Source organism: Capra hircus, chromosome 20 (genome assembly GCF_001704415.2).
Source record: "Capra hircus breed San Clemente chromosome 20, ASM170441v1, whole genome shotgun sequence".
In the NCBI taxonomy this organism is placed as follows: domain Eukaryota; kingdom Metazoa; phylum Chordata; class Mammalia; order Artiodactyla; family Bovidae; genus Capra; species Capra hircus.
The window spans coordinates 2,776,824-2,804,309 of NC_030827.1; the positions used below are offsets into that span (position 1 = coordinate 2,776,824).

Below are 27,486 nucleotides of genomic sequence, written 5' to 3' on the forward strand. Positions count from 1 at the left end.
CGTCACCTTCCTCAGGTCAAAGTGAGTCCTCTCAAGAGAAATCAAAGAGCTTTCTTTTCAGGTACCTACTCCTTGCCAGCTAGCACAGAAATGCTTCTGATGCTGGCCAGGCTCTCGGGGCACATTAAGGAAACTTGTTTGACACCAAAGGCATCTATGGGTCATTGCCCATGGAGGCCCCCTCTATCCTTCCTACCTCCTTTAGCTTCCTGAATTTTCATTTACTCCCTCTTCAACTGTCTCGGTCTCTCCCCACCGCCCCATCTCCCGGACAGGCAGGGACCTGGGCAGGAGCCCTGCAGTGATGTCAGGAGGGTAGGAGGTGCTGAGGGGCATCTTGCCAGCTCGCCCCTGGGCCTCTCCATCCGACTCCCTCCCTGGCCGCCAGCTCTCAGGGTGTGAGGCCAACCCTCCGGGGAATTCCTTGTGCCTTCCCACAGGAAGCCAAGATTGAGTTTCGAGGCCACTGGCTACAGTGACAAGGAGGGCACTTCAGTTTTCAGAGAACGCTGTGAAGCACTTCTGTTAGGAGGTTCAACTGGCCAGGGAAGAAGGAGGCTCCTACAGCAGTGGACTCTGTGGGGAATGGAAACCTGAGTCAGGGGTAGGGACAGGGAAGTTGGAGCAGTCTAGAAATCTCTCCAGATTTGTCCCAGAGTCCTTCCGATCTCTTCCTGGGTGGGTCTGCTCAGCCTCTATCCTCTATTCTCTTCACTTCTGTGTCTCTTTTTGAAACTTCACAGAGTGGAAAGCATGAGGTGCTGGGCTCTGCAAATCTTGCACACAGATAAGGCTCTCTGTTGATCCCAAAGAGGCATTTAAAATACATAACCAGGAATCATAATTTTAGAGATGGTCGAGTTCTATTTTATGGATGGGAAGTTGAGGAGTAGAGGGGTGAAGTGGCTTGCCCAAGGTCATACACACTGCAAATTCTCATTTCATCCATCATACCAAGGTAGAGGGGAGTCCCCCAAATCCAGAACCAGAGACTCATCTTCCAGACATGATGGGTGGGTGACCCATTTTATTTGACTTTCGTGGGTCTTGCATCTTAAGAATCTTCTCTGGTCCAGAAGCATGGCTGAGACACAGCTCAGAATCAAGTCCCTGGCAGCCAGCAGCCCTAGCCAGAGCTGAGGATTCCCACAGACACCTGGAACTTCCTCAGAGCCCCGCCCGGGGGAGGAGCTGTGAGAGGCTCCACCCAGCCGTCTGCCGGGTCCGGTCCTGCAGCTTCTTCTTTCCCGCAGAGAGAGCCACTCCATCTGAGAGTGGCTGTGTGATCCCAGGGGTCAGGGCTGACGATGGGAAGAATCTCAGGGACCCGGAAGACTATGCCCTACTTGAAAGCCCAGCCTGAAGACCTGAAGGCCCTGTACTAACAGAGGAAGGAGACTGGTAAGGAAGCTGCTGGCCCCTCTCCGTGCTTGGAGCGAGAAAAGGGCAGGCGAGCCAAATCTAAGCCCGGCAGGGACCCGGGGAAGGGGGCTGGGTCTGGAATTTGTGGAGCACCTCCTTTGTACGAGGCCTCACCGTTGTCTTAGAAACTTTTCCTTTTATTAATATAGTGGAGGGAACTAAACTTCAGGGAGAAGTTAAACAGTCTCAGAGAAAGCACAGAATCAAGATTAGAGCACCTTTGGTCTGATCCTAGGGCCACAGGACTTCCTCTCTGTATTGCCGCCCAGGACACACACTGGACAAGTCCAGCTTCTGTGATTTCTCAAGGTGGGCCTGTGGTGATAATGTCTCTGCTCACCTCAGCCTAATTCAGGTGCCACACCTGCTTTCCAACAAATGGTTCTGTCTATGCAGAAGGGACCGATGACAGGAGCGCCGTGCCCATGGAGGAAGGAGGCTCACATGACATATTCAAGTTCACAGTCTTTGTGTGATGGCAGTTCTGGGAATGGGAGTGGAAACCAGCACGTACTGGAGCTGCTTCTGCTTCGTGGGGTCGCAAAGAGTCGGACATGGCTTAGCAACTAAACAGCAACTGCTTCTCAGAGCCCACCTAGAAAAGGGGGCATCAGTCACCTAGGTGACCCTGAAGTCCTGTGTCTGACACTGTCCTCCCTGAGGTGATGCCAACTTGAGTGCCCTCGGAGCGACACTCCGGTCAGCTCACACCCTGGGTGTGTTAGAAAGAGCCTGAGCTTTGGATTCCTGTAGTCACGTGGAGGCACCAAAGTCCCTGTGGAAGATGGAGAAGGTAGAGGAGGATGGAAGCAAGCGTTTGCTGAGTGCTTTCTACTCCCTTTTGTTAGGTGAGAAAACCAGTGCTCTGAGAGGTTAAGCCACTCAGGGGTGCCTGAATCCAAAGTTCAGGCTCTACCAGTGGAAGCTGGGTCTTGGCAGAGGTCCCCTCACAGGAGGGTGAGAGTGCATGGACTGCCCCTCCTCAGGGGGGTATGCGTGCCTGAGTGCCATGCTCCCTACAGATGCAGAAGGCTGGCGGTTCCAGCCAGAGTCTTCGAGTCTTGTGGCTGCAAGACAACCCTTTGGGCACCACCCCCTGGAGGTTCAGTGCTCAGCTCTGCCAAACACCATTCCCAGAGTCTGTATCACAGCTGGTAGCCCAAACCTCCATTCAGGCAGGCGGGTACGTGAACCGTCACCTAAGGGTTGGTGCCTCTGCCACACGGGACGAGGGCACCAGCCGCACTTGCCACTTAGGCCGTGCTGTGGATGCGGTACTCTATCCCAGAGATGGGTTTGGTGGAACCTAGTTCAGCTCCAGGACCTGAGGCCCAGATATGGCACATAAAAGAGGGGCTTGGAAGACCTGGGTTCAAATCACAGGCGCTTAATGGCCATGCGACCTCAGTCAAAACCTTTCACTGACCTGAGAGTCAACTCTGTAAATTAACACCTACTGGGTCAGTTGGTGAGGATTAAATGAGATTAATTACCAAGAGTGGCACCTTGCAGGCATTTAGAGGGCTTTCTCCTTTTCTCCTTTCTTCCCTTATAAAATGACACATTTTCAGCACTGTAACCAGAGCAAGCAGAGTGAGATGGGATCACACATCTAAGTCTAGCCTGGGTAAAGCTTCTCAGAGCATGGACTCTTTGGAGCAGATTCAAAGGCCCCAGGCCCAGACACTCTCTCTTCCTAACTTAGGGTTGACCACAGGAAGCGCATGATTCACCTGGAGTCCTGGAGCTGAAGACTGGGTGTTTCTAACTGACTTGACTGAGGGTGGTACCTTATGAGAGAAGAAAGAGTTGAGACGTATCCCAGATGAGAATGGAGCTAACTCAGGCCAGACTAGAAAGAAGTTGTCAGAGGCCATGGGCTGCAGGGAGAGACTGAGTGCAGTAAGTAGCAGGGTGTCCATGGACGAGCCTCCACATCTGTCCCCACCATCTGGAGGGCCCCGGCCTCCTTCATTCACCTGGCAAGGGCACACACATCCTTCAAGGGCCCATGACCCTCTCTGTGACTTCCATCCCAGCGCTGTGCACCGTCCCCCGTGGAGCTGGCCACGCACTTCCTTTGTGTTCCTCTGAATCCCTTTACCTCGGCCCCTGCCACAGGGCAGTCGCCGGGAACTCCGGTCTCTTTCACTGCTCACACTCCTCTCTCCCCAGCAGACCGCAGCTCTTGGGGGGCCTCACATGAGTCTGATTCATAGGAGGATCCCGTTAAGCCTTTGGAAAGTTGAATGAAGGGATAGAAGGCATGGAAGTGCTCCCTGGACCTTCTTAAACATGACGCTGGGATTAAGAGGAAGGACAAGGGTCGGGGAGATGCACTAAAGGGAGGAAGTGCGATTACGAACGTTGGTGGATCGATAATGGTGATTTTATGGCTGGTATTGTTGGCGCAGGAGCAGGAAAAGACTGAGGCAGGGAAATATGAAGGAGTGCAGATTTATAGGAGTTTACACATGCGCAGAGATGTTCATTACTGGCTTTGTAACAGTAGAAGATTCAGGAATAGCTTAGTAACCATATAGGATATGTGTTATATAAATGTTAGTACACTAGTCTTATGAAATATCTTGTTGCCATGACAAAGAATGAGGCAGATCTATAGGAATGACATGGAAAGTTCCCACTGACATTGGGAAAGAGTATGTGCCATGGTAGAGTGATTAAAAGTACTTGTAGGTCAAATATACTTCAATGTTTTTAAGAAATATGAAAGTGAAATAACCACACACACACACACACAAAAAAAACCCATAAAATGCTAAAAAAAAAAAAAAAAGTGCTTGGCTCAGCTTGCCTAGATTCAGTTCTGTTCTTCATGTGCTATATAACCTTGGTATTTTCCTATCATCTCTAAGCCTCAGTTTCTTCATTTGTAAAATGACAATGGTTGTAACTACCTCAAAAAGTTGTGAGGATTGAAGAGGTTCTTGGCATAGTACAAGCTTGCATTCAATATTTAATAAAGATTTGCTTTTATTATTTAGTGAAAATGTATGTAGCAAAAACTGTATGCCATCATTCCAGTTTTGCTTTCAAATCTTTTTCTTCATGCAAAGATGTATGTCTACATTAAAATATAGTGGATGTGTGGGTAAAGCAACCATTAACAATTGTTATCTTGGATGTATGAGACTAGAGAAGTGAGGAAAGGATTTACACTGTTTTTTTAAGAGTTAATTTTTTCAGAACTTTCAAGTTCACAGCAAAACTGAGCTCCATACACATACACAGCCTCTTCCACCATCAACATCTCCCACCCTAGTGGTACGTGTGTCAAACTGATACACCTACTTCAACACATCACTGAGATTTGACTGTATACATCTCTAGTTCATTTCCATTCCTAGAATAAACACATGCTTGTTTTGTAACTGATGTTAATTAATGGCTGATTTGCACCCTGAGCCCCAGCATGGCAAGACTCTAGAAAGTGACCTGTTTGCAGAACCTACCAAAGAGGTCAAATTTGGGACCTGAGCCCCGCCTCTGCCCTGAGGACCTCCACTGCTGTCCCCAGAGTGACAGTTCACAGGCTCACCCGCCTGGGTGCCTGCTCCTCCCAGAGACATCTGACAGCAGTCCCCAAACCGAGGAGGCCAGCCCCTAGGCCGTGCCTCCCCTGACATTCTGCACGCACACGATGCTCACTCGCACGGGCTAAGCAGCTTCAAAGCACCAGGGAGCAGGTCCAGGGATGGAGAGCAGCCCGTGACTGGGTCTTGAGGCTGCCAGCCCTATCTGTGAAGACTTCTCTGACATCCACCAGCACAGAGACATTTCTGGGAGCGCTGTATTCTCATTGCAATACGGGGATAAACCTGCCCATCTCACAAGGCCATTGTGAGCACAGATGAGGAGAATCTTTGGGAAAGTACCTAACGTGTTCCTTGGCCCATGGAAGTCCTCGGGAAGTTCTCATTTCCTGCTTAACGGGCCTAGACCCTTCTATATACGGCATGGTCGGAGGGGAGTATGTGGTTGGGATATCCTTCCTGGAAAATCAGGACAAGGACAGGGTGAGCACTGTCCTGGGGCTCTCCACACATGCACCTCAGGACGCACCAGCTACACTTCTGCTCCAGAGAACCGCTCTCTAAACAAGTCCTCAGCCTTTATTTGAAATGTGATCCTCCAATGAAATTGAGTGAACTGAAGTGATATGCCTGAATCTAGAGCCTGTCATACGGAGTGAATTAAGTCAGAGGAAAACAAATATCATATATTAATGCATCTATATGGGATCCAGAAGAATGGTACCAATGAAGCTATTTGCAGGGCAGGAATAGAGGCACAGATGTAGAGGACAGACTTGTTGACACAGTGGTCGGGGAGGAGAGGGGATGAGCTGAGAGAGTGGCCCTGATGTATATACACTAGAGTGTGTAAGGCAGATAGCTGGTGGGAAGCTGCTGGGTGGCACAGGGAGCTCAGTGTGGCACTCTGTCACGACCTCAAGGGGTGGGGTGGGGGTGTGGTGGCAGGGAGACTCGGGAAGGAGGGGATATATGAATACATGTGGCTGATTCATGATGTTGTACAGCAGAAACTGACACAACGCTGTGAAGGAATTATATTCCAGTTTTAAAAAGTGAAAAAGAAAATGTGATCTTCCAAAGTGAAGGCATTCCTGGATGACATGTAGGGAGGAGCTGCTTGTGGGTGTGGGAAGAGGCTGCTCCCCACAGAGGCGGAGACTGTGCCTGACCCTCCAGGAGGGAAAAGCTGGGCTGGGAGGAGGCGCCCTCCGGGGGCTGGCTGCCTCCCACCTGCCCCATCTGCTTCCCCAGGTGGCTTCTACTTCGGCCTCGCACTACACTTGCAGCTCCCCAACATGAGGCGCAGTCTCCACCTGACCTTCGTGTGTCTGAGTCTCTTCTCTGCACGGTGAGCTCTGCCACCCCTCAGTGGCCTTGGTCTGAATTGCTTTGTGTTTTGCACACGGCGAGGGGCGGGGGTGGCAGTCCTTTCTACTTACCAACGACAAGACAAAACCTAGTGCCTTCACCCCGCTGACGCACCAGGACATACAGTTTCATGCCATTTTTTTTTTTTCTATCTGGAGAAGTCAAGCTTCCAAAATGGTCAGAGGTGGATAAATCCCTTTTGTTTTGGGGGGAAGGTTTTGAGTGTTTCCAAATTACCACGACATTATGACACATGGCAAACGCATAACAAAGTGGGGTGAGATAGAGACACGTGTAATTCAGCAGCTGAAAGCTGGAGGGTTCTCTTTGGAAGAGTCGCTGATGGTACGTAAGTGCAAGCACACGCATGTGCGTGCTTGCGTGCTCAATTGTGTCTGACTCTTTGCAACCCACGGACTGCATGCAGCCCTCCAGGCTCCTCTGTCCATGGAATTTTCCAGGCAAGAATACTGGAGTGGGTTGCCATTTCCTCCTCCAGAGGATCTTCCTGACCCGGGGATCGAACCTGTGTCTCCTGCGTCTTCTGCACTGGCAGACAGATTCTTTACCACCGAGCCGCCTGGAAGCCCGTATAACCACACACACACGTGCAAACACAAGCTCAGGCTTCAAGTTTGTACGTATGCATGTTGGTCCACACATCAGCACACATGTACACAGAAACCTGTTTTCTTCTGCAGGACGTGCGTCCAGGGGAATCAGTTTAACACTGAGGTCAGCAGAAGCGACAAGCTGTCCCTGCCTGGCTTTGAGAATCTCACAGCAGGATATAACAAGTTTCTCAGGCCCAATTTTGGCGGTAGGTCATTCTTTTTGCCCAGGACATCAATTCAAAAGGAACAGGACCAGAGATAATATGCAGACGAGGGTTTCAGGAGACTGTAGTCGACTGCTTTTTCTGATCTAACAGATTGGCAGCTGCCAATTATTTTTCATGCTGCTTGGGAGAAAGCACTTTCTCTGGTCTCTCCCCCTGCAGGATACAGAAATCCTCCTCCCCAGGGAGGTTACTAGAGCTTCCCCACTACCCCATACCCACTGTCTGCCTTCTACCCGCACTTCTGGTATCATTACTATGCCTCACCAGGACTGTTCCAGCTGTTCTTCACCTTGGCCTCAGCCTGCCACCTCAAGACTAACCCTCTACTCTGCCATTCGGATCACCCACCTGGGCCCTTTGCTGCTCAGAATACTTCCTGCTCCCCAGTATCTCCAGCCTAGAGTCCAGAGCCCGTTGCGTGGCACACGCGGCACTTCCCAGCCCCACCTCTATCTGTCTGGCAACCTCATCTCCCCAGCGTCTCCCCGCTATGCCCTTATATAATGTGCCCCCAGACCTCCTTGGCCTCTCTGGTCTCCATGGTTTTTGCTCAGACTGTTCATCTGCCAAGAAGAGCTTGTTCCAATCTGACTCCTGGTAAAATGCCAGGAGTAAAATTTCCTTCATGTCTCAGATCAAAGGCTTCCTCTTACGAGCAGCCCACACAGATTCCTCCAGGCCTCATGCCCTTTCTTCACACTTTATTTTGAACATACACCTAAATCATAGCTGTTACCGGGTGATACTGTCACTGGCTTTATGTCCGTCTTGGCTCTAGGCTGAAATCCCTTGCAGAAATCCTGCTTTATTTACTTCACTAGCCCCAGTGGTATCTCGGTGCTCAACAGGTAGCAAGTTGTCAATTAATATATCTTGAAAAATGAGACAAGGATGGAAAGAATGAGGCCACCACCTACCTCCTTCTCACAGGGTCTCAGCCTCTCTGTTTGTAAAATGCAAGACTGAACAATGTGGTTACTAATGTCTTGTTACCTTGAGTAGTAGAAAGAGCCTTGGCATTGAATAAAGCTGAGTTTGGCTCCTGGCTCAACTGCTGGGCAAGCATCTTAGCTTTCTGTAGCTAGGGGGCATATCATCTACCTCACAGGGAGGATTGAGTGAAGTGTTTAAATGTATCATTAAGACGCCATCTATTTTAATCCCTTTGCCTTCCTGCTCCTCCCTTCAGTTGATATTAATAAAATTCTCAGGTCAGATTTGGATTAGTGGGTTAGTCCAGGTCCTCTGAGGAGCAGACAATGAGAGGGGATTATCCTTGCAAGATATTTATTGGGGCCATATCTATGACAAAATATGGGGCAGGAAAAGGAAGAAGCTGGAAAGTTGAAGGGAAGAAGGGAGGGAGGGAAGAAAGGCTTGTGGAGGTGCCTTAGACCACAGTGCAGTTCTAAGCGTGTTTGGAAAGTCCACCATGGAGTCCTTGAGTGGAAGCTCCCATCACAGGAGTCTCCTATCTCTGTGCCTCCCAGGAGCAGGCCTGCCTTAGTATTCCTAACACGTTCAGGCCCCAGTGGGATGCAGACCATGGGAAGTGTGGCCGCTGAACAAGTGTGGTGAAAGGTTTCAGAGCACAGCAGCTGGGGCCACCCACACTCCTTCAGATGGAGATCTGAGAGACGCAACCTCATGGCCACACATTTAGGATTTGAGGTCCTTAAGTTAAGGGACCTTGGGGGCTTCCACCTGCCCTGGTTTTCCCAGGACCAGCTGAGTGCTAATGATGAGCCTGGGAGTGTGCACATCTGGTGAGATTTGCTGAACAACGTCTCTGCCTCCCAAATGCCAAACAACTGGGCCAGAACACTGCTCTTCTTGTTGCTAGCTTGTGGGCCAACAGGGTGCAGAGTCCCTGGGTAACATACCCATTCTGAGCCTGAGGTGGCCCTCAGGGACATGAGGCGCAGACCCACCTGGGGTGGAAATGGGGCAAGGGGTCCTCAGCCAAAAGGAAGGGGAGGCACACCCCCACCCCTTGTCATGAGCCTTTGGCACTCTGCCTCCTGACAGAACCTACATGTATGCGGCAGCCTCCAGGCCCACGGAGGGGCTGTAGTTCTCTGGAGTAACGTCTGTCCACCCAGGTCTAGGACCCTGAGGTCCCTGAGTGACCAGACCTCCGTAGGGCTTTTCAGGGACTGAGCTTGGCGGCACGGGTCTGCAAGCCTCTGCCCAGGACCTGGCCTTGACCTGTTTCCTAGGAGAAAGCTGCCCTCTGGTGGCACTGCTCACTTTTCTAACTCACAGGGAAGAAAGAACAAACTCTGGTCCATAAAGCAGCCAACTGAGAAAAAGCCGGGACTAGACTACCTAGAAACAAACTAAACATACAAAACCCACAGTGAGCCTGAAGCGCTTGTACATCTTTGGTTCTCCATGTTCCTCGGGGATGGCAACCAGTGCTGAGCCATACCTGCTGCGTGCCAAGCTCTTACAACAGATCCCGTGACCTTCCCAACCCCACCCTGATGACCGACGTTAGCAGCTCTTTTTAAAGATGAGAAACTGTAGAACAGAGAGGTTTAGCAGTTTGTTCAAGGTCACACTGCTGTGATGTGGCCACTCTGACCCTAAGCTTCTCTTCTTGATGCAACACCTTGCTGCCATGAGGGGCAGAGAGCCACTTAGCACCTTAACTCCTTCAGCACCTTCCAGGGTCTGCCCTAAAAGATCTACCCCTTTCCCACCAAGTATTCAGTTAATTATTTTTAATCGCACTGGCTTTAAAACTCCAATTCCAAGTTCTTACCTATATCCTGCAGCTTGATTTCCTTCAATTAATAATTAGGCTGCTCTCTGATTCTTCCCAGTTTGCTGTGGTGAAGTGTTTTGAATTCCACCTCTCCTTTCCCTAGTTAATGTGTTGGCACAGTTCCCTGAGGTACCCCCAGTTATTATCCCAAGTAAACGCTTTCCACCTATTAACCTGGTGAGGAAAGTTGTTTCTTTTCCAGAATTAGCTAAGATCATGGAAGAGAGGGATAGGGAAGTGAAATATTTACCGAGTGCATGGTATTGCCTGATAGAAACCATGCTGGGGGCTTTGTACACATAATTATTTCTGAGCACCTTCTGTATGTCTGGCTAGGCAGCCACTTTGCGTATATTCTGGCTCGACACCACCCTGCAAAGAAGCTACCACACATCTTCTCTCATTTAACCTTCTCCATGGCCCTCTGATGTCATTGGCATTATTCAAACCTGCGGGTGAGAAAGCTGCAGTTCTGAAAGGTCTGCTAACTTTCCAGATCAAAACTCACATCTTCCTGACTCCTGGACTTGCGTTCCACATCTCTAGTCTCAGGGAGAGTAAACATTCCTGGCCTGGCCACTGAGAATGGTGGCTCCCATTCTTCTTCATTTCTTACTTCACTCGAGAGGTAAGACAGGCACCCTCAGAAGTCAGGCCCATCTGCCCAGGCTCCAGGATCGAGGCCCAGCATCTGCACATCAGACCAAATGGGGATGGTTCTGCAATTCTAAATAGTTTAAGGTTCCTGGAGAGCAAAGGAGAGGAGAAAGATGTCAGGAGGTGAGTGCAAGCTCAACCATGAGTAGTCTTGAATGCCATCTGGTGGTAAATTTACTTGGTTGACAAGTTCCCAAATCTCTATTACATTTCTAAATAAATGAGTCCCTCACAAGCACCATAGGAAAAAGTCCTCCAAGTAAGAAGTAGCAGATACCATTCCATTCCTTCAAATCAACACTAATGACTATAGTGTGGTCTCGCCTCTGTGTGTTTAGCTAAGTGTATCTGTGTGCATTGCTTTTCCATACAAAAAGGAGGCACACCCTGTATAGTCATTTCTCCTGCAAGGGGGAGGATAGAAATTAACCTTTTATTTATAAGCTTCTAAATTGTTTAAAATTTTGCAATAGGTCACTGTTACTTTTTAAATTTTCTAATATATATATTTCTTATGTGCATACTTGCCTAGTTGCTTCAATTGTGTCTGACTCTTCAAGACCTTATCTGACTCTTTGCAACCCCTTGGACTGTAGCCCACCAGGCTCCTCTGTCGTCCAGGCAAGAATACTGGAACGGGTTGCCTTTCCCCTCTCCAGGGGATCTTCCTGACCCAGGGATCGAACCTGCGTCTCTTGCATCTCCTGCATTGCAGATTCATTCCACTAGCACCACCAGGGAAGCCCATATACTTCTTATATATATGTTATTAATTATTAATGTATATAACTATATATTTCTTCGCTGTGCTAACGTTAGCAAATCGGTTTATATTTCTATGTAAGGCTTTCTGTTTTTTCTCCATTCTTAGGAGAACCTGTTCAGATAGCACTGACTCTGGACATTGCAAGTATTTCCAGTATTTCAGAGAGTAATATGGTACGTGTGCTTCCCTCGCCTTCCACCCGTTGAGCCCCTTTCCTGTGTTTTATGAGGAAACCCGTTCTAGCTACGCGAAACAGAACAGAGACTTACTGGAATGGCGGGAACTGGAGACCTATCCCGAAACTCAAGACAGTGGATGATGCTTGTAAAACAAATCTTCTGAGTATCAGAGGAAAAGTGGATTCAAAGGCTAGGAGGGGAAAAATGAGGGAGTGGGTGTGCTGGGTGAGGGGTAAGAATGGGGAAAAATGAAAGGCAGGGAGGAAGCCTAAATATCACGTGGCTCCTCACAGAGCAGGAGACAAGCTGATGAAAACCAACAATCACGTAACTTCTTCCAACCACCCTCTCACTTAAGAGAACATGTCTTAGACAGGGGGACGCTGCAGGCAGTTTGCCATGAGAGTCCACTGTAGACTGCAGGTAAAGTGGGCAACCTGAGCACTTAGCACACCAAAGCCTTGAAAACCTTAGTGTGGCCTTTGTGATCAAGGGAAAGTAAGTTAAGGCCCTGAACACATCCGGTGCGGCTCCCTCTGGGCAGTGGGTGCTGAGAAAGCCTTAGTGTGGCCTTTGTGATCAAGGGAAAGTAAGTTAAGGCCCTGAACATATCCGGTGCAGCTCCCTCTGGGCAGTGGGTGTTATCTGGAATAAATAAGGTGCTTTGTTCTCATGTTGCTGCAGGCCACCACCTCAAGGCAAGCTTCATTCACCCAGGTCTGCTGTGGCATGTGCTCTTGACCTCAGTGGAGGTGGGGAGGGAAGTAAGACGTGACCCTTTTCCTTGCATTTTCTGAGCTTTCTCCTTCCGTCCACTTCCTCTCCCCGGCTGCCCTTCAGGACTACACAGCCACCATATACCTCAGACAGCGCTGGATGGACCAGCGGCTGGTGTTCGAAGGCAACAAGAGCTTCACTCTGGACGCACGCCTAGTGGAGTTCCTCTGGGTGCCAGACACTTACATCGTGGAGTCCAAGAAGTCCTTCCTCCACGAAGTCACTGTGGGGAACCGACTCATCCGCCTCTTCTCCAACGGCACAGTCCTGTATGCCCTCAGGTAACCAGGCACCTGTGGCCTCAGGGTTGGGGGGGAAAAAGCAGGGAGGAAAGGCAAAGGATGTTCTGACCAGTCTTCAAGTAACCACCTCCCCTTCTCGTGGGCCTGCCTTCTTAGGTCCTTGTCCCCAGAGCAGAAGGGCCCTTTCTCAGTCCAGTTTGGCTCAACAAGTCTCTGCTGAGGATGCGTGCTCCGTGCCAGGCCTGTGCTGGATGCTGAGGCCGTGGGGCTGAATCAGATGTTGTCCTGACACAGATGCATAAGCAAAGGATGTCAGGGCACTGGGGGCCTGAGGCGGGAGTAGACAGTGGTTCAGGGTGATGTGAGAGGAGGTTTTCGCAGGACTCTAAGCTAAGTCTTAAAGAGTAAGAGGAAGTTAGCTAGGAAGAGGGAAGGGGAAGAGCAAGTGCAGACAGAGAGGTGATTCAAAAAACTTCCTTTTCCTGGGCGCAACGGGGCAGTTGGTGGCTACAGAATACATCTCTACTTAGGTGAGCTGTTCTCGTACAGATAGAAAATCAAAGTACAGTCCTCCAAAGCCTCACCACCTGTAGTCATGGGTTCTGTTTTGCCCCTTCTTCAAATCCCCAAGGCCAAAACTTCCTTCCACCCTTCACAGCTTCATCAAGTTGTTGTTTGGCGGCAACAGGAAAGATGCCCCTAAGGTGCTCCCTGGGGCAGCCTACAGGCAGAGGACTCACCACTGCCTCTGCCAGGGCTAAACAATGACTGCAAACCTAACCCTGCTGGAGGCCTTCAGTAGAAGGCTAGGGACCATGGACAGAGGAGCCTGGCGGGCTATAGTCCACGGGGTTGCAAAGAGTCGGACACGACTGAGCGACTTCACACACACACACACACACACACACACACACACACACACACACAGAGGGACCAAATATTCGTGAAAGTGAAAGTCGCTCAGTTGTGTCCAACCCCGTGCACTATACAGTCTATGGAATTCTCCAGGCCAGAATACTGGAGTGTGTAGCTTTTCCCTTCTCGAGGGGATCTTCCCAGCCCAGGGATCAAACTCAGGTCTCCCGCATTGCAGGCAGATTCTTTACCAGCTGAGCCACAAAGGTCAGCCTAAACCTCAATACCTCTTTCAAGATGTCCAATAGACCTCTCCCTTGACCCTAACTCCAGTTAATACTAAGGTGCCCCTCCCTTGCGTTCCCACAGCACGTGTGAGTGTGCTGTACAAGGATAACAAACAATGGATGATGGTTAATAGCCTGGCTCTAGAGTCAGACAGATTTAGGGCAAGTCCCTGCTCTCTGACCTTAGGCAAGTTATTGACTCTCAGAGCCCAGAAAAAACTGGATGCAGAAGCATCTCAAAAAAGCCAATGAATGATTCTGTTTTGTGATATTGTTGCAAGTTTGTCTCTGAATTGCCAACATTCTAACTTTCTGCACTCTGTACTCTGGCTTTAACCAAGTCTCTCCGGTATTGCTTAGTGCAGAAAAACTCAGGACTGCTTTGAATGTAGGCACCAAGTCACACATTCCCTCTAAGAGTCAAGGTGAAAGTTCTCTTGGAGTAGCCCTTAAGAGGGAGTGTATACTTTCCATAGCATCCTTATAACACTCTCTACGAATCCTTTTTTCCTTTCTTAGAATCACAACAACTGTTGCATGTAACATGGACCTGTCTAAATACCCCATGGACACACAGACATGCAAGTTGCAACTAGAGAGCTGTGAGTATACATCATGCGGGCCCCTTAGATGAGTTTCTGGGGTGCCTTAGATCTGTGTATGTGTGAGGAGTATCCTATTCATAACAGACTTTCTCTCCTTGATGCTGATGACAATAGGTTCATCCCTTCTGGGTGTATGTCCAGAGAGATTTAGAGACTTTCAAAAATAAACCTTTCAACATTATGTCTTTGGGAGAGGACCACTGTGCATTGGCACCAAGTATTTCCAGCTAAAACTAGGCAGGACAGCAAAGCAAACAGGAGTCAATAGGCCTCGGAAGAAGTCTCAGGAACTACTAAGTCATGGAAGCCAGGAAGAGCACAGCAGAAGTAAGAAATGGCAGATATACAAAACAATCATTGACCTTTATTGCAAGACTGCTTTAAACTTCTAGAATAAATTATTTGATATACATAAAGCTTGATAGCATAGTGCCAGTAAGTGGACATCTCAACTGCGTCCTGGGGATTTGCTTATGATGAAGAATGAGCATTTACTCTGAGCTGATGGGTGTCAGATGAATTCCTGGCCCTGTGAGTGATCTTGCGGTTCCTTAGTAAACCACTCCAAAATACCCACCACGGGGAGGTGGCACCTGTGATACAAGTCCTAGGAAGAAAATGCCACAGACAGCAATTATTAAGGCGTCAAGGCATGGCTTGCACAAGGAGGAAAAACTGTACTCAAGCTCTGGGAACCACTGGGTGCTTCTTGAGGACACTAGTGGCCAACATCCAAGAAACAGAACCGTTATGAGACAGCAGCCATTTTTCAGAGGTAGACATTTAATTAAAGACTAGGGCAGGCAGATTAATTACCGTATTGACTAAATGCATGAAAAGCCTTCTTGAAGCAATGCAGCTGTTTGGAGGCAGACTAAAACTTGAGGTTAACAAAAAGAGAGCTCATTTTCAGCCCCATGTACAGAGAGCAATTGCCCTCCACGGGTGGCAGTGCTCATCTCAAATCTCAGGAGTGAGATTCTCCTGGAAACTCCAGCACTCTGCTTGCACAAATATTGTCCCCACTGAGCAGAGGAAGCTTTCACTGAATCTGGGTTCAGAAAGCTCACCAAGGGCTTTTTCCTGAATGATACCCCTAGAAAAGAATTGATACCATGCCACAAGTGCCCATATCCACTCAGGGAAAGAGCAATGAGAAGGTAATGATTGTGAGCATTTACCAGTCACTTTGCCCCCAAAGGTCCATATAGTCACAGCTATGGATTTTCCAGTAGTCATGTACAGATGTGAGAATTGGACTGTAAAAAGGCTGAGTGCTGAAAAATTGATGCTTTCAAATTGTGGTGTTGGAGAAGACTCTTAAGAGTCCCTTGGACATCAAGGAAATCAAACCAGTCAGTCCTAAAGGAAATCAGTCCTGAATATTCATCAGAAGGACTGATACTGAAGCTGAAGCTTCAATATTTTGGCCACCTGATGCGACAAGCCGACCCACTGGAAAAGACCCTGATGCTGGGGTGAGGGCAGGAGGAGAAGGGGCAGCAGAGGATGAGACGGTTGGATGGCATCACCAACTCAATGAACATGAGTTTGAGCAAACTCCAGGAGATGGTGGGCAGGGAAGCCTGGTGTGCTGCAGTCCATGGGGTCAGAAAGACTAGAACGTAACTTAGTGACTGGACAACAACCCCACCATCAGTTATGAAAGCAAAGTACCTGAGTAGAGGCTTGTACAACTTACTTTTTTAGATACTTTTTCCCTTTGGGATGCCAGACAAAATGATACAAGCAGTACAAGTTGCTCTGACTTGTCTCCACCTTTCAGCTTTTATGAATGGCAGTGCTGTGAACATTTCTGTACCAGTCCTTTTATGGACATGATTTGATTTCTCTTGGATAGTTACTTAGGACTAAAATGCCGGGTCAAATTTATGTTTAATCTTTCAAGAAACTGTCAAACCATTTTCCAAAGTGGTTGCACCATTTTACATTTCCACCAGCAACATTCAGCTTCTCCACATTCTCACCATCTATTATTGTCTATCTTTTTAATTACAGCCATTCTAGTGGATGTGAAGTGGTATCTTACTGTGGTTTTGATTTGTGTTTCCCTTATGACTAATGATTTTGAGAATCTTTTTATGTGCTTATTAACCACTCATCTATCTTCTCAAAGGTATCATCTGAGGATTAAATGAGATGATAATGGTGTAAAGCACTTAGAAAGGTAATTGCTTACTAAGTGATAGATATTATCATCATCATCCATGGGCTTTGGTATTAAACTTTCTTGAGGTCCAATACTGGTTTGTTTCTCATTTGCTTTGCTATCCTGAAAGTTATCCAGTCTCTCTGAATCTGATCATTCTCATGTATAAAAGGGGCAAAACATGACAGTTCCTCAATTCTAAGGCACAGCATTTATTGAATAGTAACACTGCAGAAAAAAACATAAGCTCTAAGCTCTACTTAATATATAGCAACTGTGAGATCCATTTCAATTTCATAAAATGTAAAAAAAGCTTTAAATAATGAAGAAACATATAGCTCTACTTTGCAAGCTTGTGAGAATCTTAGAGACATGATATGTAAAGGACTTAATGTAAATGTTTAATAAAAGGTAGCTATTATTACTATCACCAACTATATTAGTAAAACTGCTTTGAGGTTTATCAAATACTTATGCTTGCAGACATCAATAAAGTAGATGGCTGAAAGTTTTGGGGGGTTCTTTTTTTGTTGTATTATGCCAATATGAAAATATGAATAGACCAAATGTCCCTGAGAATCCCCTCCAAAATGTTAGACTGTCCTGAAAGGCAATAGCTACTATAGATCTTTGTGAGTTCACAGATACGTGTTCAAAAAATATCATTTGAATAATGATTGAGGCCATTTCTAGTCACTTACCATCTGCTAGGTGTATAGAATGCTCAGCACAGAACTGGCCCTCACTGACGGTGGTAAGCCCTAGCAGGCCGTCTCATTCTGGGCACACACTGTGATCACACTCGAGAAATCACGCCAGGTTTCGCATGGGATCATCCTTGGACTTGCACCATCAGGACCGAGCTTCTGTCGTCTCTGCCTCAGCGTTTTCCAGACCAGTTCAGTCTGCCACCTTCTTGCACTGATCAGGGTACCCTTTCACTCGGCAGGGGGCTACGATGGGAATGACGTAGAGTTCAGCTGGCTGAGAGGGAACGACTCTGTGCGGGGATTGGAGAACCTGCGACTTGCTCAGTACACCATACAACAATATTTCACCTCAGTTACCAGGTCGCAGCAAGAAACAGGTAACTCATAGGACAGTTTGCACAAGAGCAATATAGCCTAGTTGTATTCTGAGTCCAAAATATCACCTCTTTTTCACTTGGCCCCTTCTGGGCCCAAGAACCCTCTGTGATGTGCCCAGCATTTTGGCTTGGCGCTTTTGCCTGCCTTACAGCCACTACTGAGACGGTCCCCCAGGGGCTCGCAGTCTAGTGAAGCAGGTATCCTGGAAACCAGCGGTGATGCTGCAGGAATACTGTGACAGAGAAAGGCACAAGAACAGGCTCATGGCTGGGGGCATCAGCACTCCCGTATACAACCACAATTTCTTTCACTGAAACTATAATGGCAGTTCATTATTAACTATGTTTTGGTGAACAATGGATGGTTTAAGGCAAATACAGCCAAGTTAAACTTCCCACAGGGAATGCATTGAGGAGGGTTGATCTCTTATCCCTTGTTCATTCTATCAGGAAATTACACACGACTGGTCTTGCAGTTTGAGCTTCAGAGGAATGTCCTGTATTTCATTTTGGAAACCTACGTTCCTTCCACTTTCCTGGTGGTGTTATCCTGGGTCTCGTTTTGGATCTCCCTTGATTCAGTTCCTGCAAGAACCTGCATTGGTAAGTAGTTCCAATGGGAGATTTCTAAGAACTGGGTTATCAGGTCTTATTTTTTTTTAACCTCCTGCCATTCTTTTATTTGATATTCGCAGGATAGTTCTAGGAGCTGGTTTCTTGAGAGAGAGAGAGAGACCTCATTAGGAATAGTGTATTTTTAAACTTTGTTTTACAGTGACAGATAAGGAAGAATGGTTATTTTGTTTACTGAACGCCTCCCTCCAGTGAGAAGACGGAAATATTTAGAAAGTCATATCGCTCATACCTGAACAAAAGGGCAAATCAACTCTTTCCCAGAAGCCCACAGACTTTTCAGAATGAGCTCTGTCCCGTTTCTGAGTCCTGTCCCCATGCTGCCAGCTCTTGAACGGAGACAGTTTGCCAGGTGGTGAAGGCAGGTGCACCGACCACTGTCGTGGGTACATTGCTCACTTTTTCCCTAGGAGTGACCACTGTATTGTCAATGACCACACTGATGATTGGGTCCCGTACTTCTCTCCCGAACACCAACTGCTTCATAAAGGCCATCGATGTGTACCTGGGAATATGCTTTAGCTTCGTGTTTGGGGCCCTCCTGGAATATGCAGTTGCCCACTACAGCTCCTTACAGCAGATGGCAGCCAAAGATCGGGTAAGAATTTGAGGGCTCTATGTAATTCATCACCTGTGCCATATACTGGGCTGTCGAGACCAGGACCTGGTTCCTGACCCCCAGGGATTCACTTTGCACCAGTGATTCTCATCCTTGTTCCATGGGGGGAATCTGACAGTCATGACACCTTTTTAAAAAGACTACTCTTTTTGCCAATGAGATATTAATATGCTTAATTTCCTAGCAGAAAATAACTGTTATCTGTATGCAACATAAAATCCCAGCCACGAGAACAAGCATCCATGAAAAACCTAGGATCAAACGAAACATGACCAGCTGCTTATAAGTTCCAGAGTAATATGTATTTGCTATTTATTCTTTTGTTGCCTTTTTGTTTTCTCAAATTATACAAGCAATGGTTTCCAGAAAAATGTATGGAAAAATTAAACTGGCAAATTTCATGATTAGCATATTTTTCTGCTAACAGGGAGGGACTCATTATCTGGCTTAGCAGTGAAACACCATGGCTTATCACTCAGAATAATAATAATAATGACTATTATCAATTGAGCATGTATGGGCCAGACACAGTCACAAGCTCTTTGCAAATATTATGTCATTTAAAATGCTTGTGGTCATGTGCTCAGTCATGTTCGAGTCTTTGTGGCCCCATGGACTGTAGCCCCCAGGCTCCTCTGCCCGTGGGGTTCTCTAGACAAGGACACTGGCGTGGGGTGCCATTTTCTACTCCGGGGGATCTTCCCAACCCAGGGGTCGAGCCCACATCTCCCGCATTGGCAGGCGGACTCTTTACCATCTGTAGAGACCTGTGAAAAATGCTCATAACAACTCAGTGAGGCCACCCCTATGTTCACAGTTGTGGGTTCTGAGTATGGGAAGACAAGTAGTTCATGCAAGAGGACAAAGACAGGAAAAGGCAGAGCTGAGATTCGAACCTAAATCTGCTTGCCTCCAAAGTCTGACACACCTGTTATTCCCACTTGCAGTGGGCAACGGACCGTGCCCTTAACTATCATTCTCTGCAGGCTCACGGAACCGTGGGATTTTTTGGAAGCCCAATTTGATAGACATGGGCATACTAAAGCTCCTGCTAAAAATAAAAATGATAGGGATCCACTGCAGAAGAGCTGCCCACCTTCAGCAAAGGGCCAGGACTGTACAAGGTTTAATGGGGAGAAAAGGAGGATTCAGAATAGCCCAGAGATCCAGCTGACTTTTCTCTTGTGCTCGACTATCATAAACAATGTTTCACACAGTCATATTACTCAAGTACTAAAGGCAAATGATCATACGTGCCAGCCGAAGAATATGTATTTCATTTATTTTACTCCCTGTAGGCTTTCTTTTTTTTAAGTTAATCTATTTTTTAAATTAAATTTATTTTTTAAATTGAAGTAGAGTTGATTTACAATGTTATATGAGTTTCAGGTGTACAGCATGATTATTTTTATATATAATACTCTGTTAAAAGTTATGACAAAATAATGGCTACTATTGCCTGTTCTATACAATTTGCCCTTGCTGCTTATATATTTTATACATAGTAGTTGAAATCATTCAGTCCCACACCCCTGTCTTGCCCCTTCTCTTTTCTCTTTCCCCTCTCATAATCGCTAGTTTGCTTCTATATCTGTGAGTCTGTTTCTGTTTTGCTAGTTGTTTTCATTTGTTTTATTTTTTTTATTTCACATATAAGTGATGTCACACAGTCTTTGTCTCTCTGGCTTATTTCACTGAGCATAATATTCTCTAGATCCATCCACATGACTGCAAATGACAAAATTTCATTCATATTTATGGTTGGCTAATATTTCATTATATATATATACATAGATATGTATCTCACATATTCTTTATCCATTGGTCAGTTGAGGTACACTTGGATTGCTTCCATATCTTGGCTGTTGTAAGCGGTGCCTCTCTGAACATTGGAGTGCATGTATCTTTTTGAATTAGTATTTTTATCTGGATATATACCCAGGAGTGCAATTGCTGGATCTTATGGTAATTCTATTTTCAGTGTTTTGATGAACCTCCATATTGTCTTCCATAGTGACTGCACCAACTTACATTCCCAGCAGTGTACAAGGATCTCCTTTTCTCCATGTCCTAACCAATGTTCATTTGTAGACTCTTCGATGGTAGCCGTCCTGACAGATGCAAGGTGATATCTTATTGTTGTTTTGATCTTCATTTTTCTAGTAATTAGATATGTCAAGTATCATTTGCCTGGTAGTCGTTCTGTATGTCTTCTTTGGAAAAGTGTCTCTTCAGGTCCTCTGACCATTTTTTGATAGGGTTTTTTTTTTTTATATTCAGCTGTATGACCTGTTTATGTATTTTGGATAGTAACCTCTTGCTGTTCTGTCCCATTCAGTAAGCTGTCGCTTCATTTTATTAATGGTTTCCTTAGCTGTGCAAAACTTTTAAGTTTAATTAGGCCCCATTTGTTTAATTTTGCTTTTGTTTCTTTTTGTCTTGTAAGATTGATCCAAAAAAATACTGCTATGATTTATGTCAGAGTATTTTCCCTATGTTCTCTTCTGGGGGTCTTAGGGTTTCAGGTCTTACATTTAGATCTTTAATCCATTTTGAGTTTATTTTTGTATAAAATTAAATTTTATACAAAATTTTATACAATTTTTAAAATTTAATTTTATAATTTTTAAAATTTAATTTAATTTTAAAGTTAAATAAAAATTTTCTAATTTGATTCTTGTAAATGTAGCTGTCCAGTCTTCCCAGCAGTGCTTACTGAAGTAACGCTTTTCTCCATTATATGTTCTCAGCTCCTTTGTCATAGATTAACTGACTATGAAGTGGATTTATTCTTGGGCTCTCTACTCTGTTCTGCTGAGATGTATGTCTTTTTTAGCCAGTACCATGCTGTTTTGATTACTGTATGTTTCCATCTTTGTTTTGTGTTACAGACTGTTTGATGTCTGTTTTGTTTGATATGAGTATTGCTACCCTGACTGTTTATCATTTCTGTCTGCATGAAATATCTTCTTCATCCCCTCACTTTCAGTCTTTGTGTGCATTCAACTTTTTTGTAGGCAGCATATAGGTGGGTCTTGTTTTTTAATTCTATCACTCACCCCGTCTTTTGTTTGAAGCATCGTCTATTAACATTTAAAGTAACTATTCCCTCCATCCGGGCTTCCACATAACACTGAGCAGAGTTCCTTGTGCTCTACAGCAGACTTCTGGTGGTTATCCGTTTTAAATATAGCAGTGTGTCCAGGAGGGAGCTCAATGAATTGGGAAGAATGGATACATGTACATGTATGGCTGAGTCCCTTTGCTGTACCCAAAACTATCACAACATTGTTAATTGGCTATACTCCAAAACAAAATTAAAAAGTTTAATAAAAAATAAAATAACTACTAACAGTTATGTACCTACTGCCATGTTATTACTCATTTTCTAGTTGTTTTTGGTCTTTTTTTTGGTTTTCTCAGTTCCTTTCCTTTTTCTGTTTCTTCTCTTATGGTTGATGGTTTTCTTTAACAACATTCTTACATTCCTTTCTTTTTCATTTCTGTGTATCTGTTCTAGGTTTTGACTTGTGGTATCTACTTGTTTTAAACTGGTAGTAATTTAAGCTCAAGCACATTGTAAAGGAGCTAGATTTTTCACTCCCTTCTCCTGCTGCTGCTGCTGCTGCTAAGTCACTTCAGTCGTGTCCAACTCTGTGCGACCCCAGAGACAGCAGCCCACCAGGCTCCCCCGTCCCTGGGACTCTCCAGGCAAGAACACTGGAGTGGGGTGCCATTTCCTTCTCTAGAGCGCGAAAGTGAAGTCGCTCAGTCGTGCCCGACTCTTAGCGACCCCATGGACCCCTGCACTTTGTGTTTTTGATGTCATATTTTACATCGCATGTGTCCTTCAACTGGTTTTCACAGTTATAGTTGTTTTTACAATTTTTTTGTCTTTTAATATTCACACTGGCTTAATTAAGTGGTTGAGCCTCAGTTCTTACTGTACTGTTTGTTTGCCTTTCCTAGTAAAGGGATTAGGATTATCCCTTTCCTACAGATTCTTTCTTCTTTTCCACTTAGAGAAAATCCTATAACATTTCTTTTGGAGTAAGTTTACTATTGATGAATTGTCTTAGTTTTTCCTTGTCTGAGAAGTTCTTTATCTCTTCTTCAATTCTAGATGATAATCTAGGATAACCTGGGTTGCAGGTTTTACCCTTTAGAGCACTGAATGTCACACTCTTCTGGCCTGCAAAGTTTCTGCAGAAAAATCAGATTTATGTGGGATCCCTTGTATATGATTCTGTATTTTTCTCTTGTTGCCTTTAGAATTCTCTCTTTATCGTTAACACTTGGCATTTTAATTATGTTTTGGTATGAATTTGTTTGAGTTCATCTTGCTTGGGACCCTCTGTGTTTCCTGTACCTACATATTTGGTCCTTGTTTGGGTTTGGGAAGTTTTTGGTCATAATTTCATCACGTACATTTTCTATCCCCTTCTCTTTCTGGGACCCCTATAATGTGAACACTGATACACTTGATATTATCCCAGAGCTGCTCTCATTTTTAAAATTTGTTTTCCTTTTTGCTGTTCTGTTAGGTGGTTTCTATTCTACCTTCTAGATCACTTATGTGTTCTTCTGTATCATTTAGTCTGCTTCATTCCTTCTAGTGCATTTTCCTTCAGAATTAAATTCTTCATTTCTTTTCTTTTGGCCACACTGTGTGGTTTGTGGGATCTTATTCCCTGACCAGGAGTTGAACTCAGGCTCTCGACAGTGAAAGTGTGGCGTCCTAACCACTGGACATCAGGGAATTCCTAAGATTGGGTCTTTTTAAAAATATTTTTTAGTTCCTTGTTAAAATTCTCACCATGTTCATCTATTCTTTTCCCTAATTCAGTTAGCATTATTAATAATAATGTTTTGAATTCTTTATCAGATGTTGTTTATTTCTGTTTCATTATTTATTTTTTCAGGGGATTTCTTTTGCTCTTTCAACTGAGATCAGTTTCTTTGACTTTTCATTTTGCTTAAATTTCTCTGCCTCTGTGAATTCAGGTGAAACAGCTGCCTATTGCGGTCTTGCATAGGCCTTATGTGGATATGTCCCTACACAGAGTGCTTTTGCTGGGAAAGCTGAACTTGGTGTGGAAGCTAGTCGTGTCTTTCCTCAGCATGTGCTGGCAGCTGTCCCCTTGGTGGAAGGTGGGACTGGAGAGGGGCTAGAGCTAGAGCCCGGTGTGAGGTGTGACTTCCTTTCTGCCCGGTGACCCTCCTTACCCTATTAGGGTGGGCTCTGATCCCAAGCTGCTGGAGCAGAAGCCCTGAGGATTGGGCCCATGCTGGCTCTATCCCTTTTAAATGTATGCTTTTCCCTCTCCCAGCCCCAGGGAGGTGCTGAAGGAAGGGAGGCCTATAGGCTGGGCAGGCTGCAGTGAGAGGTCCGCGTTCTCTCTGATGTACTATCTGGGCGGTACCAGCAGCTGTTGCCCTTGCTCTGCTCGAGTGTAACCTCGGGTCCAGGTCCCCTTTCCCTTCGAGGCTGATCACTCCTCCAGCCTCTGCCCCCCCAGCCCTGCTGGACAAGCGAGGGCAAGCGAGGGCAAGCGAGGACCCGGGTAGACTCTCGGTGGGGACCGGGGGTAGTGAGCTATGGTGTACCAGCCATCGTCAGAGGCCTGGGCTGCTTCTGACGTGCTGCTGGAGAAGAATCAACAACGGCGGCTATCACCCCACCCAGGCTCTGCCCTGGGATCAAGCTGCCTCTGCGTTCCACAGCTGAGCTTTCTTTCCAGTCCACGTGCCATGCTGTTCCAGCTCTGGTGGAGAATGGCAACTCCATGGGGTTGCAAGAACCATCATTAGTTCTATTTGTGTGGCAAAAACCTTAAGACACTGCTGATTTCTATTAACTTCCCTAATCAGTTACTCCCTTCTCCCTGGAATAGAAGGAAACCGTCAAACACCTACTAAATGCTTTACATAATTTATACCACTTAATCTTCCCATCACTCTCAAGAGATGGGTATTAATGTCATCAACATTTTGCAGGCAAGGAAAATGAGTTCTAAAGGAATTGGGGTGACTAAAATGTCACAATAGTGAAAGACAGAATGGGATCTGAACCCCGGTCAGTTATCTTCAAAGCCCGAGCAATTATCATTTAGCACCCTAGAGAAAGAAATGGCAACCCACTCCAGTATTCGTGACTGGGAAATTCTGTGGACAAAGGAGCCTGGTGGGGTACAGTCCTTGGGGTCACAAAGAGTTGGACACAACTGAGCACACACATGCACACACACACACTTGGCTCTGCACATCTAAAATGGGCAATGGCTATTCTCCCCATTATACAAGCTGATGACTTAAAGACAGGTGCCTATAAGCAGGATATCAGACTGCCAAGTCTTGCTTTACCAGCCAGTATATAAGGCACTCAGTACTGCTCTCTCCTAAACCTAATTATTCAATATTAAGACCTCTAAGTATATGAATTGTTGTTGCTTAGTCACTCAGTCGTGTCTGATTCTTTGCGACCACATGGACTATAGCCCTCCAGGTTACTCTGTGCGTGGGATTTCCCAGGCAAGAATACTGGAATGGGTTGCCATTTCCATCTCTAGGAGATCTTCCTGACCCAGGGATCGAATCCATCTCTCCTGCATCGGCAGGTGTATTCTTTACCATTAAGACATCAGGGAAGCCCCACGTATATAAATACCCACTTACTTATTTTGCTAAGTCATCTGTCAAACTAACCATCGTGTTTATGAACTAGGGGAAAGCAAAGGAAGTGGAAGAAGTCAATATTACTAACATCATCAACAGCTCCATCTCCAGCTTTAAACGGAAGATCAGTTTTGCCAGCATTGAAATTTCCGGAGATAACGTTGACTACAGCGACTTGACAATGAAAACCAGTGACAAGTTCAAGTTTGTCTTCCGAGATAAGCTGGGCAGGATTGTTGATTATTTCACAATTCAAAACCCTAGTAATGTTGATCGATATTCCAAACTACTATTTCCTTTGATTTTTATGCTAGCCAATGTATTTTACTGGGCATACTATATGTATTTTTGAGAAGATGTTGAACTGTTTGCAAGCCAAAGATAATCAATAAAGCAACATAATAAGGTAAATGATATTCTAAGCCAAGTGTGCACCCTAAACTAATGGTGCCACAAGTGACTAAAATAACATTTGAGCGTTTCTCCTCAAAGAATGGCTCACCCAACCATTATTTAAGCTGTGTAGAAGTCCTAGCACTATGTCTTTTAATAGAAGTATCCACCCATTTATTTTTTATTTTTATGAAAGACATCCCTATGGAGCCCAAGATTACAAGCTTACTCAGGACTGACTGCCCAGTGGCTCCCTGGTCTTCATTTAACTCATACAAAAAAGGAAAAGGAAGCTATTACATGTATTGAGTCAAGTGGCAGAGGTTGTTTCTAAATTAATCACACATGCTATTTACTAAATCTCTACAGTGCTTAAAAAAATACATTGTTGCTTAGTTGGGGAGTAACATTTTCTAGTTTTTGGTTTTGATTAAAATTAAATGTGGGCTTAAGTAAATTAACTGAAAGTCAGTGCAGTAAATACCAAGATGAGTTGTTAATATAGTATCTATTGACACAGCAGAACTGTCCGCATATTCCAATAAGTCCTACCATTGAAAATCAAATATAAGTGAAGAAAAATTTAGTGGACCAATAATCTCAAACATAAATCTCTTCTTTTATAAGATACAGTGGATTCCCAAAACTGGGAGAGCTCCTGGGCTTCATTCCCCCATTTGACATGTCTTATCATTTTACTATTATATGCAAGCCTGTCCTAAACAATGCTGAAGCCGTTTCCCCACATCATGGGAAAAATGGAAGAACGTTTAAAAAACTTATTCTAAGAGTCTTTATACAGACTATTGTCATGAAGCCTTGCAGAATCAAGTCCAATTCTATCTGCTGCTTCGACGCTGAGCAACAGTTTGGCAGCAGCGGATCCCCTGCATCCTTCCATGAGGAGCTTTTATCCCTATGCTCTAATGACAAGGAAGGATGCTTATTATAATAGATAATGAGCTGCATCACCCAGAAACAAGTGGCTTATCACAAGTGGCTTGCTCAGACACCTGATCTTTCTAGCTGGACTACTTTGAGTGGCTTATCCTGCCTCAGTAGGAGAATTCTGATCCTGGGTCCAGAGCTTTCTAAGTCAGTAGCTTGTTACAGAGCAAGATGCTACAGGTGAGCTATTTTTTCCAAGCCCAGCCACTCTCACCCTAACCAAAGAAGCATCTTAGGTGCATCCCTGCCTCCTGGCCTAGCTCAGCCGACAGTACCATAAATGGTAATTTGTGGGTGTGCCGTGATAAAGGCCCAATCTTTTAAAAGAATCTTGCCATCTTTAATTCTTTAGCGTCCTTTTCTAATAAATGTATCCATTTACTTTTCCTTTCAGAAATAAACTGTGGCTTTGGAAGATCATCTCTCTCCTATCCCTGTAACATAGGCTCTCATTCTTTCCCCCTTTATGATACTGCTAACAATTCAGTTTCTATGCGTTTGATCAACTGAGCTTTTTAAACGAAATGTTTCTGATGGGAATGGAAGAATTAAAGAGGTGGATGCAACTTTATGGTTCAATAATATTTGTGATTCTTTTTAATAAAGATTGAAAGGAAATACCTGTTTTGAAACTC

The 27,486-nt window shown here is 45.5% G+C and overlaps 1 protein-coding gene across 1 annotated transcript; it reads left to right on the top strand.

Annotated features, from left to right (window-relative positions):
• On the top strand, positions 1,257 to 27,486 carry GABRP (gamma-aminobutyric acid type A receptor pi subunit). Its single transcript, XM_005694522.3, has 10 exons — positions 1,257 to 1,401; positions 6,231 to 6,327; positions 7,049 to 7,167; positions 11,487 to 11,554; positions 12,401 to 12,618; positions 14,241 to 14,323; positions 17,446 to 17,583; positions 18,034 to 18,186; positions 18,627 to 18,814; positions 25,560 to 27,486. The coding sequence occupies exons 2-10, from the start codon at positions 6,275 to 6,277 to the stop codon at positions 25,860 to 25,862; spliced, it is 1,323 nt and encodes a 440-aa protein (XP_005694579.2). The 5' UTR covers positions 1,257 to 1,401; positions 6,231 to 6,274; the 3' UTR covers positions 25,863 to 27,486.

Coding starts and splice junctions, on each gene's coding strand:
- GABRP (XM_005694522.3), top strand. CDS start 6,275: ATGAGGCGCAGTCTCCACCTGACCTTCGTGTGTCTGAGTCTCTTCTCT. Junction 6,328..7,048: donor CTGAGTCTCTTCTCTGCACG/GTGAGCTCTGCC, acceptor TTTCTTCTGCAG/GACGTGCGTCCAGGGGAATC. Junction 14,324..17,445: donor CAAGTTGCAACTAGAGAGCT/GTGAGTATACAT, acceptor TTCACTCGGCAG/GGGGCTACGATGGGAATGAC.